The sequence below is a fragment of the Thermobia domestica genome, chromosome 5 (genome assembly GCF_964235325.1).
Source record: "Thermobia domestica chromosome 5, izTheDome1.hap1.1, whole genome shotgun sequence".
Taxonomy (NCBI): domain Eukaryota; kingdom Metazoa; phylum Arthropoda; class Insecta; order Zygentoma; family Lepismatidae; genus Thermobia; species Thermobia domestica.
The window spans coordinates 313,208,386-313,224,084 of NC_137458.1; the positions used below are offsets into that span (position 1 = coordinate 313,208,386).

Genomic DNA, 15,699 nt, shown 5'->3' on the forward strand with positions numbered 1-15,699 from the left:
GCGCCAAGATAGCCCCCCAGTTGACTTCTCAAGTGACCCTATAAGGAAAATGGTACAAACGAAAATATTTTCGGTACAAACGGTGCAAACGTAGTACAAACGAATGATCTAGTCATTGTTTCAATTTTCTAAAGTGGGGGGCTATCTTACCATACGTCCGGTGGGAGACGTCAAAGGTTACAACTCCACAACAGGACCGCTACTTAACCATAACTGCGCGTCGGAACCGGACCCTGCTTGCAAGACAATTTTTTTTTCTTGATTGCTCAGACGCGCCTCTTCGGTTTCGGCACCTGAAGATTTAAACCGAAACGGGCTATCATCATTGCAATCTCCTCTTCCTTCTTTATTTCATCATTCATTTTTTTTAGAGCGGGGACAAGGACAAGGACCAGGACGAGGGTTGGGTTACGAAGCCACAACACATTAACAGAGAAAACAATCAAAACAAAACAAAATAAAATTTTTAAAAAAACAAAAAAAACAGCAAATCCTAACTACTAACTACTGTTCTCTGATGATTATTTAAGTCTTCCTTATCTAATCAAAACTAATCTACTCTACATTCTGACTCAAGTCGAGCTTAACATTGATCCTATTATAAATATCATCATTCATTGCTTTTAGTCTATACTTAGCTTATCCATGTAGTATTCCCTCTTCTTCTTTGTTTCATTTCGTTCAGGTTTTCCCTGTATGATTAGGTTTTTCACCTTTGTATATAATTCGATTCTCTCCTGTATGGTTTTTATTAATTTACCACATTCTCCTACAATCACTAAACATACACTTCACTTATCACTATTAAGCACTGTCCACACTGGTATTTATAATGTTACACTAATACACTATCACACTCCTGTGTGTGAAACACAGTTTAACGTCTAATTCCACTACACACACTACACTTGTTCCGTTCCTTTCGTGCATTCTTCGTTAAATCTTGTCTATCTCATGTGAGATGATTTTGTTTTTGATATATGTTCCTTGGTTGTTTTACGTATGTCCACGGCCCCCAATATAACGGCTTGGGATCCAGGACCCACTCGGAGCACTTAGTGTGGGCCCTGGTCAGTTGTGTCCCACCGCCGTGTGCACCGGAACCGAAAGCGGCGCGTACGCGACAAGATCGCAGACGGTCACTGTTTTCTTTTACCCGAGTTCATTTGTCTGATTTCTTAATTCTATGAGATATTAATGTGCTGTATGTTAGAATGCATGATGACCCACCACCGAACACGGAATTCACTCCGGCGTGACACATCCGGAGTTCCAATCCGGTCTGTCCGGGGATGTGTCGAGCCCTCTTTCCTTCCGGGGCATGCGGAATACCAGCAATCCTGGAGGAGACCTCCGGTCCGAAAGGAGCACCCCATACACACGTTCACACATTCAATCTAATTTATTTATATATCTGTTAATTTATTATTGGTTTCTGTTTGCTAGATTCCTTTCTTCATATTGTTCTTTGCTCCGTTCGGAAAATTCAGCCGTAATTCTATTCAGCACTTTAAAGTCTTTCTCTTCACTAATAATATCCTCTAATCTTCCTGTTCTTATATTGATTCTCTCGTTCATTCGGTCTTCTAGTAGGGGACACCACATTACATAGTGTTCCGGAGTTCCAAACTCACCACAACCACAGTTCCCTTCTTCTTTTAAGCCAAACCTTTGAAAATATTGGCCATAGGGCCCATGCCCTGTGAGGAAGTGAACAAGGCCTGCAGATGGTTCAAAATGGCTCCATTTTAGTCTTTCACTTATGTTTGGGATTAATTTATGTGTTCTTCTTGCCTTTTCTGAGTTATTCCAGTCTTGTTGCCACTTTTCTAATATTACTTGCTCTATGACTTGTATGTTATCTATTTCTTTCCCTATTAGGTCCTGTGCCCTACTTTTGTTTCCTTTTTTAAACCAATACATTGCCGCCCGTTGGATTATTAATAAATGCATTGGTTTTAACCCCAACAATACAGCTAGTGCATTGTGGGGAGTAGTACCAAATGCCCCGCTTAGTCTGATCATTATATTTCTCTGGAGTCTTCTATTTTCAGTTTTAGTGCATTGTTTTCTAACTACCTGTGAGCCCAAAGTGCAAGACAACTGTCAGCGGAGCTTGCAGCCTCCTGAGGGGTGCGAGTGTCACGCCAGACTGTGTACCGGAGACTGCGTGCCAGTGGTCTGTATGCCCGACGACCAGCAATATGTCTTCCATTGGTGCAGGCACACAAAGGAGCCCGTTTACAGTCGTATCGGGAACATCACCACTGGACCTCCAACGAATAGAGTTGCGTACTGTTCACTGATGAATCCCGACACAGTTCCCAGAGCGATTTCTATCGCACTCTGATCTGGCGCTAACAGGGAACTCGCTTACATCCCACAAACATTGTGGAACGGCACCGATATGGTGGTATTGGAGTACTGATCTGGGTAGGCATTAGGATGAATGGTCGTACTTACCTGCACATCTTCGATGGTGGGTCTATCAATGGTCAGAGGTACAGAGGCGAGGTTCTGCAAGCCCATGTGTGGCTTTTCAGGGGCGCAGTGGGCCCACAGTTTCTGCTCATGGAAAACAATGTCCGTCCCCATAGGGCCAAACTGGTGGAAGAATACGTAGAAACGGAAAAATACATCTTGTTGAGTGGCCAGCGCGTTTCCCGGACTTCAACCCAATTGAACATGCGTGGGACACATTAGGAAGACGTGTTGCAACCCGTCAGCCACCCCCAGGACACGCTAGGAGCTCTGTACTGCTCTTTGTGAGGAGTGGAATCAGCTACCCCAAGAGATCTTCAACAACCTGATCTTGAGCGTGGAACGTCGCTGCCGGCTGTTTGGAGCGACCATATCCAATATTAGCCTGTCTTCGATGCCGCCAGTGCGTCTCACAGTGTTTCTGTGATATGCCTATTATGGTATCACGTTGTGAGTTTGTGTTTCATGACTCCCCCCTAGCGAGTTTTCTTTCCAATTTGGCCTCTTCCGTGTTCGTGTGCCCTTTTACGTGTCATACGTTGGGTATACTGCTTCCATTTGGTGTGCCTTCTTGAGGTTCTTCGTCCCCTATGTACTTAAACAGTCATTATGCGTAAGTTTTGGATTTCTGTCGCTTTTTCACACACCACTTTCAACATCGATATGTCACCTAATACGTACCTGGAAGATCAAAATAATCCCCATCAGCATTGACGACCTTCTGCCAACGATCTGAAAGGCCATGGATTCCATCGCAGTAGAGCTTGGTGGGCCGTGAAGCGAAGAAGGTAACAACTGCATTTTGCACCTCTATTAGCGATTTGAACTGGCGTCCACTAAGGTGATTGCCCAAGGAATGAAACAGATGATAATCAGACGGTACAATGTTTGGGGAGTATTTCGGGTGCAATAATGCTACCCATCCAAGGCATCGAATGGTATTCCGGGCCATCCTGACCTCGTGGAGCTTAGCATTGTCTTGTAACAGGAGGACCCCTTTGAAGTCCCGACTCCAGAGTTTTGAGTTTTTCTTGAACACGGATCAACTGCTTACAATACTCAGTTGCATTGATGCTCTGACCAGCTGGTAGTAGTTCCCAAGGCACGATACCGCAAGCAGTCAATCAAACACACAGGAGGATCTTGTGGTGCAGTGCTCGTTTTCGGCTTTTCTGGAACCGCTTCATTGGATGCTAACCAAAGGTGACGGCGTCGTGGAGCTTCGTACAGGACCCACTTCTCATCACATTCAACATCCTGTCCAGAAATGGCTCCTTCCTCAGACGAGACAGCAAAGAAACACATTTGTCTGCTCGCTTGCCTTCTGACTCGGAGTTAAATCATCTGGGACCCATCGAACCAACTTGTAGTGCTTCCCAAGATGATGGAGGTGTTGCTTAATGGTTTCTTTACTCACACTGAATTGTATTCTCAGTTCCTCATATGTCTGTCCGGTGTTCGCTTCAATTGTTGCCTAAAGATCTTCATTTTGTACATGTGTTGTTCTTCTGGCACGTGGTGCGTCTTCGAGTGTTTCGTCACCGTTCTTAAACTTGTTAAATCATCGTTGCACTCTCCGCGTAGTCATATCACCCTAAAAAAGGCTTGGTATATCTTCCGCTCCGTTGCAGCGGCGTTTGATCCCAGTTTGAACTTGAACAACATGCACGCCGTTATGACGCTCTGTGAAGGTTCCATGTTCACTCTATCCTTACGAAAATTCACGGTGTAAGTGAACTGTCACAACCAGGCAGTATGATGGATATAGCCACACCAACAACTGACCTTCACCTCATCACCATTCGCATTCAACTCACGGTGTGAGGGCGAATGGAACACAGATCTCCCCCAAAAGCGACAGAACGTTCTTGGTTACCTTTATATAAATTCACACAACAATTTTTCCTGATTGTCTTTTAAAAAAACTGTCATGGATTACTATACTCACATGTCACTTTTGTAGTAACTCTACTTTCTGATGCAGATGCTTCATCTAGTATAACTGACTTATCTACCACTCCCTGTGGAGTTTGACCTCGCTGCGTTTTTCTTTTGTTTGTTCTAATGTTCTAGTTCAAATACGATTCTTTAACAAAAAGAAGAAAACACTTTAGGTTCGTTTACGTATTACGTAACACCTGATACCACTTACTAATTTTTACTCACTTCGTCCGGCTTGTCACACTTCGTAACGCAAGGACGTACTCCTTACCCCCTTTGTCGCGTAACGCGTTTTGATTTTTTGTTTTCTCACCAATTTTGATTATTTTGGGGGTTACTACAATAAAGTAATTTTAATAGCAGAGCTTCTTATCACGAAATGCTTGTATTATGAATAAATTTGTAGTGTTTTTTCGCTAACAAATCGAAGCATTAGAGATTGGTAGTGCTGTAATAATATTTTAACCTCATGACGGTATAAATTAACTAGTCTTAGTTCTTCGAAATTATGTAGTGTTGCTTTTTCAAGTAGATCGTACCCACTTTTTTAGGTCACCGATGATTGGCAAAGAGGAAGTACTGCCGAAAGACGCAGGTGTAACAGGATACAAAGAACTGATATTGGGCTCTTCTGAGATCCAGGACACATCGTGTATTTGAAGTTCGCCAGAGTCGACGATGCAAAGAAGTTCTCTTTCTCCATACGTCGTCCTCATTTCGAACACACATTGTGAAATTCTAACTGTTCAGTAATGAATACTGTTCCACATGAGAAACCTGTCATGAGTTAGTTGTGGAATACTTATTCTCCAGTTCCCCAGGATCACCTGTTCCATACTTATTCCCTTGCTTGTCATACAAATTGTTGAGGGACTGTCAATCTGTGTGCATTCCACTGCTGTCACCCTTCCGATTCGAAACTGACTGCAATTTTTTTTGCCATGCTTTGATACGGTTAACTAATGATAAATCTCAAAAGCTGACATATTTTTCGATTTGGGAAAGCAAATGACAGCAGGCACTTCCTGCTTGGACGATTTGCTCAAGTCGACCATACCGCAATAATATTACCATCTGAAACCAAACATTTTGCTCAGTTGCATGCTGTTTAACGTCAAAGTCACACAAGAGTGCCACAAAAATAAGTTTACAAGGCAAATGAAGATATCAAAACAGCGATACAAAGCTGGCTCAACAAGTGACAACTCCACGTTTTACAATGTGGCATCGACAAGCTTATCTAGCAGTGAGCGAAATACTTCAATCGTCTTTACGATATGTTGAAAAATATTTTTCAACTGAAACACTCAACATGCATTGATTTATATGCAACATGCACTTCTGTAATATAATTATTACCAAATATACCTTTTAAACTTATTTTAGGATGTCTCTCGTAATTATCTTTTTTTTAAATGGAAGGCACCCGAGAGAGGGCAGTGACTTAAACATCATATACTTATCACTGCGAATGTTGAAACCCAAAATGCCAGGTTATGTACTTTATGATTTTTAAACCTAATTGTACTCAGTGTAATAATATTTTCTCGTCTTTTTCAGGATTTTTGAGTACTTTGAGCTCGGAATCGTCTGTCCTGATTTTAACAATAATTACGTATGACCGATTTGTGTCCATAACTCAACCGTTGGCTAGGAAAGAAGCAACCTTACGTCAAGCGTCTATATACATGGTTGTTCTGTGGATGCTATCAGTTACCATTGCCCTGTTACCATTGAGTGGACTGGAATACTATGGAGGAGAGTTCTATGGAAACAACGGTGTCTGCTTACCACTTCATATTCATGACCCGTTTGCTGCGGTAAGTTACATTTTTTATTATTGTTTCTTCCCATTGTTTTATACTCAAGTTCATTTGTGTAATTATCTCATTTTGTCTGCTACACAAAGGCATATATTTGAAATCTTAATGGTCATTCAGAGATAGAATTTTCAGTTTCCCATCTATCTTTTACTTCTCTCATGTATATCACTCAGTAGCACTGTAAGAAGTAAGAGAGATACATCGGAGGAATGCTAATTGATGTGTACAACGCTATAATAGGTGCGTGAAAACTGTTACTGGTGTATTGAATGGTAGTTGCTCGTGTTCGTGGACCATCCCACTTGAATCTATTCTACATTAATGGACACATACGAGTTTAACACTATTCTGGTGAGCACATCCATCTAGTTAGCATTGTCAAGTGCCAACACGATCGAATGTCAATATAATAACATCGAGAATCGTTAAATACAATAGTTTTCACCTTCTGTCCGTGGGGGGCTACCTCACCATCTACTATTCTAGGAAAATTCTAGAAGCGGAGGCTGTGTCTTCCTTTTTACTGCTCCGAACATTTTTAGTATGAGAATGTAAACCACATATACCCTGGAAGATATAAGCGGCATAGATATATGGCTTCTACGGTTGTGTGACATGTAGAACATGTGAAGAATATGGCTAATCGACTGCTTATTAATTACGGTTCTTCAATGTCTATGTTTTGTGGGACCACATACAAAAGACAATTCCTCAAAAACAGCCCTGTGCCACGAACTACAGAGTCTCTGGAACAAGATTAGGGTTCGCGTCATAGTGATTTATCAAGATCAGAAATGTTGTACAGTCCCAAAATTGTATATTTTCCATATAATCATGCAATAAATCAATGGTATAAATTTAATTCACTCACATCTTTCTTATGATTTTAAAATGGCCTGACCAACATGCTTCAAATGTGATATGAAGAACTGAGTAGCAGTTGTGGTAGGCACACTGTGACGAGAAATCATGGTTAATTAGACGCTTCAGAAACATGTGGTTAATATTCTATTCATTTTTCTTTGATTGTGATTAGTCGAATCGTTGAAATACTTGAAAGGAAATTTACTCTTTACCATACGACAAGACAAAGAAGTCGTCAAAATGCAAGAATAATATAGAACATTGCTATTGTACATGAGAGTATTTAAAAAATAATAAATTTGTCTATTTCCGTCGTGCTCAAGAAATAAGGCTTAACAAAACTGCAACTTAGAGTGTTTTGTTAGAAGACTTGGGTTTCCACCAGTACCACACTGTCTTGGCCAAGAGCGAAAGCATCTGAATCTATGAGTTTTGCTGCTCGAGCTTTAGAGATCTTGAATTTAGATGATAGAGGAGAGGAGGGCAAAGTGGATATATGAGGCAAAGCGAATAACGCAATTTACAGTCAACTGAAAACAGAGGACAGGAAATGTTTGCCCCAGTTTATGACGTCACTAGTGAAAGAAAAGAAGGGCGTTACTGTTTTATGTGTACGTGTTGTTGTTTCGACGAGAGAGGAGAAAGAAAAAAAATACGCATTTTGCTAAAAAATTCAAGAGGTAAGGATTTTGAAATATTTTCTTACTATTCCGTAGAATGTTTGCGAACACACTATACATGGACAGGGTGGGATCTTACCTTTGTTATCATGTTTGAGAATTATCGTAAATACGTCGTCCATATGCTGTAGACAGTCTTTTGTCTCACGTGGTAGTGTGGGGCAAAGTGAATAATTTTAGAAGGGGCAAAGCGAATAGCGATTCACTTTGCCCCAAGCATAATACAGTACTGTTTTAGAACATCTGTTTGGCACTAAATGTGGTATTGACGGTACGTATACGTTGCAACACAGCTAATTTGAATATTGAAATTCATATTAAATTTGTTCCGTTAACACTCGCCGAACAAAAACATAGCAGTAGTAATAGTAGTAGTGGTGGTAGTCGTAGTAGAGTAACATCAGTAGTTGTTGTAGTAGTAAGTTGGGTTAAGATAAGAGTTCAGTTAAATAATCGCAGCGGCTATTAACGCAACTTATCCTATATTAAACTATGAAATTCTATACCACTGTTAAGAAACTATTAGTTTGATTTTACATCTTTTAAAATGATTTTAATTAACTTCATTAATTAAATCTTTGTTTGTTTCTTCGTTTCTCTACTTTTTGCCTCGAATCAATTTACGTACAATGTTCCATACATGTTCAGTACTAATGACTACAGTGGCGTACGGTGAAATTTTGTTCGGGGAGGGGGAAGCTTGAGGTCTCTACGTGCAGAGGAACTAACGAGTACCTCTATCAAGGAATGTTTAAAACAGAAGATTGCGAAGAAGTATAGCAAGTCTACTATGTCTACCGAACCAAGTACTGGTGCAACTTCCGTAAAGGAAGTACCAGAGAAAAGAAGGAAATCTACCATTCAAGGTTCTCCTGCAAGAAGAAATGTTTTGCTGCGGGTATAGCTCTCCCAAGTACATCTGGAATTACAAATAAAAACATTCAAAATCACCAGAAGACGGTAGTTACCAATGCAAGTTCTGTCATGAATGTTATTCAGATCCACTTAATGAAGACTGGATTCAGTGTTCTATTTGTCTGTCATGGTTTCACGAAAACTGTACCGATTATTATAAGGAGCAAGACATATATTATTATAAGGGACACATTTGATATCTGTGTAAACCAAGCGTGTGATGTGATGTTATTTTCAGCCTTAAGCCTTATTATTGTTTTTTAAAATCTGTTTGCTACTACATAAATTGTACTCATTAGAGTTACTATAGATTGAAAAATACTAGATGCCTACTTAATAAGAAAAAAGACTTCTATGGACTTGAGGTTTTTTAAACATATTTAGGGATCATGCGTATGCAAGCTTTGTCTAGACTTAATTCTATATTTAAATGTGTTAGGCTAATACTCACAAAATATTAAACATTTTAATCTTCTGGTAGGTACAGCAGTTCATTTAGGTGTCTTTTTTTATTGTCTTAGACTGTGTACACATATATTGTTCTTCTATACAATTTCTATTTTGCATATCTGTATTAAACACTGACTTTTAATGTATGAGTTTTGCTTATTCACTTTGCCCCACTATCATGATCCGCTTTGCCCTACCGGTGGGGCAAAGTGGATAAATTGCAGTAGTTCAGTAATTAAGCAATATCATTTATGTATATGCAATTCTCGTTACTATTGTATTGTTATTTGAAAGTTTAATAATCATAAAATATTTCCTCAAAACTTTGGTTTCCTGGTCTTAATTTTAGTTGCCATTTGAGGCCCTTGAAGTTAAGTGATCCGCTTTGCCCTCCTTTCCTATAATTTTGGGGTAAAAAAAATCTTCTCTGATAAATCTTATTTCTAGTTAAATGCATGTATTAACAAATACAATTGCCGTTTCTGGTGTTATTACAATTCAGAAGAAATTTACGAGAATACCTGTATGGTGTGGTTTATGGCATGGGGCATAATGGGACTATATTTTCTCCAAAAACAATATAGGAGATTTAGTGACAGTGAATAGTGAGCGGTACCGCTTGATATTAACAGGGCTTTCGTCTAAGAACATGTGGTTCTAACAAGATTGTACCACTTGTTACAGTATTCATGCCACTATTGACGCAATGCGAAAAAAAGTTTGGTGCATGGGTAATTTTTTAAAAAATGCAATTGTCAGTCGGCCTCTAGAGATTGAGATTAAACTCGTTTAGATTGCTTCTTATGCTGTTATTTGAAAACTATGGTGTATAAAAACATACGATGAACCCTTGATGAATTACGAGTTAACATCGAGTCCTTATTTGTGACACTGGACCCGAGTTATTGCACAAAGTGACCCAGAATTGTGTTAACCGATTTCACTTGTGTGTACATAATCGAGGTGGACACTTATATGGGGTAGTTATTCAAAACATGTCACTAATTGTGCTTTGAAAGTCAATGAAGACGTAGTTCGGCTTTTGTTGTCTTGTTAAATCATATAATTAGTACTCAACAATCTTTTCAATTTTCTTTAAACAACAGTGAATGAAGGAGAAGTGTAGGTTGTGCGATATAATAGTAAAGAGCAAGGGCGCCGATCCTGGGGTTGCAGGGGGGCCCGATACCCCCAAAGTTCATGTGGGCCCCCTATTGTATTTATGAATATACAATATTTGGCATAATTTTAATGCAATTTGTCTTAAAATCCTCATATATATACCTTCTGCATCTGAATGCCGCCCCCCAAATTTACAGAAAAATCGGCGCCTTTGGTAAAGAGTGACATGAATTAGCACAAATCAGTGGCGTAGCACACTTTTGCGGGCCCCCTCGCAAAGTATAGAGAAGGGGCCCTAGTTGTAAAGCCGATAGAAGTAAGATTGAAGTTCTACTTCTTTAAATGTTTAATCATCGCAAGACTTCGGGGCTCCCTATACGTCGCCCGCACCCCGCACTGCGGGGGTTGCGGGGGCAGCTGCTACGCCACTGGCACAAATCATAATTCTTTGAAGAAGTTTAAATTTATTGCCAATCTTTCGAACTCCCTTAGCCGTGTGTTAAATAATTATCTTCAATTGCTTTGTAGTTATCAAATCAAGTTTGAAGCGGTGAAGTATTCGTAATTTATATTTTTTGAGAGATCACATATTACGAAACGAACATATGTACACAACATTCTCAAACAAACAGATGTGTAATTGCTCTGTATCTCATGGAAATCATCTTCGTGTGTAGTGGCATCGCGATAAATCATAGTGTTCAGCGTTCTCCCTCCGGGTTCATAGAGAGAGGAATCTGTTGCGATGATGGAAGAATCAAAGCAAACCACTGTTCGTTTGTGCAGTAGTTTGTTAACTCAAAGTTTGACAGCCATAGCCCTAAAGGCGTTGTATTGTAGATGGAAAGGAGGAAACCTATAATCCATATGCTTACACACATGACAGACGCTGTCAATTACGATGCAACATTGCCTCCAGATATTTGGAAATGTTATATAATTGGGCATGAAAGGATCTAAAGGACCAGGATATTTGGCTTGTTAGCCTTCAAGTTTGATGTTTACTCTTTGCATTTAATCAATTTTAAACTGTCGAGAACAGGAAGAGACTGCAAAAACTTTCTGAATTTGCTCGATATATATATATAGAATATATTTGTATATGTATGCACATATATTTTTTTAGAAGTTTAATTAAATTATCAGTACATTTTGGCAGCACCTGTGAGTTTCGTCACATTGTAGACCTAAGATAAACTTCCAAACTACAGAGTGACTATATGCTAATAAAAAGAGGAAACAACCGATTTTTACACATGAATCCTTTATGGGTGAGAATTCTATAACACACAAAGTGTGAAAAGGTGACCGACTGCACAGTGAATCGAATCCGTGACCTTCAGCATACCACGGCGTTGCGTTATATCACTACGTTATCCAGTCCGCTTCCTAGAACATCCATTCACTCTTTTCCTCTCGAAGTCGGTGCTCTCACGTAGAACCATTAAGAGCACCAATCTCGAGAATGACTGAGTGAGTGGCTGTTGTGGGAAACAGACTGGGTGACGTAGTGGTTGATGTATTAGCACGGTATGTAGTGGGTCCCAGGTTTGCGTCTCGGCCCAGTCAGTCATCTTTTCACTCTTTGTGTGTTTTAGAGTGGCTATTCTAACAAGGGAAGAGAGGGAGAGTATATATCGAAGTGGAAGATGGTTTACACTCCAATCGAAAGCACTAATGACACCTATTACGAAACTGTAATAAAATTTTTCTGAATGCATATACTATGCGAGCTATATGAATATACAAGATGTCCACAAAATCCGTTGCTACCCCTAGAAATCGCAAACTGTGAGACAGATGTCAAAACAGAAAAAAAAGAGTTAATAATTTTAAAAGTACAACGTATCAAAGCAAAATGTTTTGTCCCAGGGCCACCTGCAGGGTTTCAGACGGGGTCGAGCACAAAAATTGCAAATGGTAAGTGGGCTAAGTTCGAAAGCTGTTGGGAAATGAAAGCAAACGGAACAAGTCTTGACTCTTTAAAATTATTCTGTGCAAAATGGCGGCCGGTCAATATGTCAGCAAAAACTTCATTGTATCTGTGACCACCCCCAAAAATCTGAAACGGTGAGACAGAAGTCAAGACAGAAAAACACATATGTCATCATTTCAAAAGTACAATGATTGAAAGTAAAAATATTTGTCCCAGGGTCCCAGACGGGGTCCTACTTAAAATTTTAAGGGGGCCGCGGTGGCTCAGTGGTAGAGCGTTCACCTGTGGTGCTTGGGGTCCCGGGTTCGATCCCAGCCCCCGCCAAATAAACTTTGTGGTGGACAAACACCGTGTGCGTGGGTTTCCTCGGGGTTCTCCCGTTTCCTCCCACTTTCTTCATTCCAACATTTTCATTCATTACTCATCATCACCGTCTCCTTTAGCCTAACCGGCATAAGAGTGGGACGTAAAACTCAAAGATTTCATTTCATTTCAAAATTTTAAAATTGCAATGGAGGTCAAGTAACATATCGTTTGAAAGCTGTTGTTAAATGAAAGCAGATGAAACAAATCTGGACGCTGTACGATGTCACTGTGCGAACATTTTACGTTTGAGTTTTCTTTCTGTAGTTGGCTTTTAGTTTGATTTCACTTTAATTTTTGTACTCAACAGAGAGAAAGGAAGTGCCCCTACTGTGAGATTCTGCTCTTTAAGGCCTATTAATGTATAAAGAACGAAAGAAAGAATGATAGAAAAGAAAAGAAAAGGAAAGAAAATAAAAGAAACGATAAGAATAGAAAACGAAACAGGAAAGAGATTATAATACGAATTGGAGAATGATTTATACACCAATCGAAAGCACTACTTATGGTCATTAAGAAACTAATATTATTGGTCCGAATGCATGTTGTAAGTTTTACCATTTTCAGCGAATATCGCATCAAATCGCATCGGAAATGGTTCGAACATAGCCTAAAACCGATTTCCTAGAGATTTGCGTTTGGCAAAAGTATTAAATAGTTCATTTTACATGCGCAGAGAATGACTTCTTCCATAAGCATGAAGTTTGCTTTTGACGGGGGGCAAGTTGATCGAAGCGCCGACACTGCAACCGAAGGGTGAGAAGTTTAAAATCAGCAATTGCATGACTCCAAATACGGCATGTTGTCTGCTACTAACATCATCTGCATGAAACGTATCACGTAACAATCTCATTTCGGAACGTTTGTCGCTATCACATTTTCTGCTATTGATTCAAGCAACATAACGCTTCTGCAAAACATCACAGGAACACTTGACGAACTGGATATACTTGCATTGCCTAGACGCTTGAAGACAAGAATGTGAATCCAGCCGTCAGTGCTGTTGTGGTTCTTGCAGCGGTAAGTTAACATTGAAAGTTTATTCAGGTTTTGTAACTTTTTTTAGTTTCCGGTTTCAAAAATGCCTCAAATGAATATTGCCAACATGTTACAACTTCCCATCGATCAAGTCCAAAGTTATATAAACAATAATATAATCAAATCATCTCTAACAAGTGAATGTGAATTGAATTTGCGACAACCATCAGTGACATCATGATTGAAGGCTGTGAGAATGGTTGTGCAATATCTGATTCACCTGTTCTCACCGACGTTTTCATGACTGTTGCAGAAAAACCGAGTTATAGTCTTCCATAATAAAGAAAGAGCTCGGTAGAATTAGCTGCTGAATCTGATTTCGAGACATCTTCATCCGCCGGTCACCCACGAGGCTGAAAGAAATATACTGATAACGAGAAGAAATTGGTGATTATGCTAGGACACCTGCCGCACATACAGGCAAATCACATCAATTCGTATCAAATATTTAAGGTGGCCAGACTGGCCTGAAATTAGCCGATGGAAAAAAGCAACTTAAATCCGGTGGTGACAGGGAAGCTTTAGCAAAGAGAATTGCTGAAGACATACTTGCAGATTTCAAACAAACTCGAGCAAGAGGGTACACGACTAAGACCTGCGATTTGGACTGCTCGAAAAGCTGCAAAATATAATGTCTCTCATTCGTTTGATGCTTTGCATTGGTGTTCACAAAATTTCAAGAACAACCACGGAATTACCAGTAGAAGAATTGCTGCATTTGTTAGCAACCCATGCTTTAAAGATCAAGAACGGCTCCAGAATTAAGCCAAACAATGGCCAATGAAAATTCGTGATCTGATCAATAGCAGACAAATTTCTCCTCCAGCATTTGTATTCAATGCTGATCAGTCTGAATTCAACTACAACATGACAAGAACAAGATCGCCTGCTTACCTTTGTTGAAGATAAAGTTGAAAAATCAGTGCAGGCTAAAAGCGGAACGACTCACTCATTTACCATCCTGCTGATTATTGCAATGAATGGAACGGTATATGAAAAAATTATAATAACCTAGAAGGGACCTAGTGGAACTTTTTACCCACTCGTCTGGCCACCAATGACGAAAACAGAAAATCTAGTCCTTGACGCTTCAAATAGCGGTGTTATGACACAAGGTGGTTACGACAAATTTGTCACAGATCTATTCGCGAAAGCCGCTTCACCCACAGAAGAGAATCTGTTTTGCTCGACCATTGAGGATCATTCACTAATCATGTTATAACTGCAAACAACTTACCTCAAGATATTCCACTGCGTGTAGAAAACATTTCCAAGAATTCCACAAGGTTTTGTCAAACACATAATGTCTGCGGCTTCGGAACTTGGAAAAGCTACACAAAAACGCTAGAACACTTTGTGAAACCCGAGCACGGTGATTACAACGTTTTTCAGAGAGATCACCGTCTAGTGTTCATGTCGATTTTGCATAACCAAATATAAGCTCAGCAAGGTGCATTGGCATGTACCAAAATGCTTTCATAAAAGCTGGGTTCGAAACTGGTATACATCATCATATAGATTCTCCGAGCGCATTAGCTTTCCATTTTGCAATCGGCACTTGTTATTGTGACACACTTGCACATATTTGCTGTTCCGGATGCAAGAAAAGTTTTTGTTTGAATCACTTTATACTTGATAATCCAGACAACAAGCACAAGTACCACTAGTGCACACTATATTTTAACAAATTAGTTCCATACTCAAAGATGTCAAATGATATTTCTTTTCTTTTCTTTTCTTTACTTTATTTTATTATATTATATTATATTATATTATATTATATTATATTATATTATATTATATTTTATTGTATTATATTTGTTATTTATTTAGACATTACTAGGCCCAAAGAGCAGAATCTCACAGTAGGGGCATTTCCTTCCTTTCTGTTGAGTACAAGCATTAAAGTGAAAACAAACTAAAAGCCAATTTTAGAAAGAACTAAAACATAAGATGTTCGCACAGTGTTATCGTACAGCGTCCAGATTTGTTCCATCTGCTTTAATTTAAAAACAGCTTTCAAACGATATGCTACTTGACCTCCATTGCCATGTGAAAAATTTGAGTAGGACCCCGTCTGGGACCT

General features: G+C 39.5%; 1 protein-coding gene across 1 annotated transcript in view; it reads left to right on the forward strand.

The window, feature by feature from the left end:
• The window catches only part of LOC145685653 (G-protein coupled receptor GRL101-like), a 452,342-nt gene that overhangs the window by 323,986 nt on the left and 112,657 nt on the right, over window positions 1–15,699 (forward strand). Inside the window, exon 9 of the mRNA XM_081758045.1 lies at window positions 5,983–6,242. Within this exon, the coding sequence (XP_081614171.1) occupies window positions 5,983–6,242 (260 nt within the window). The remainder of the gene's footprint in view (window positions 1–5,982; window positions 6,243–15,699) is intronic.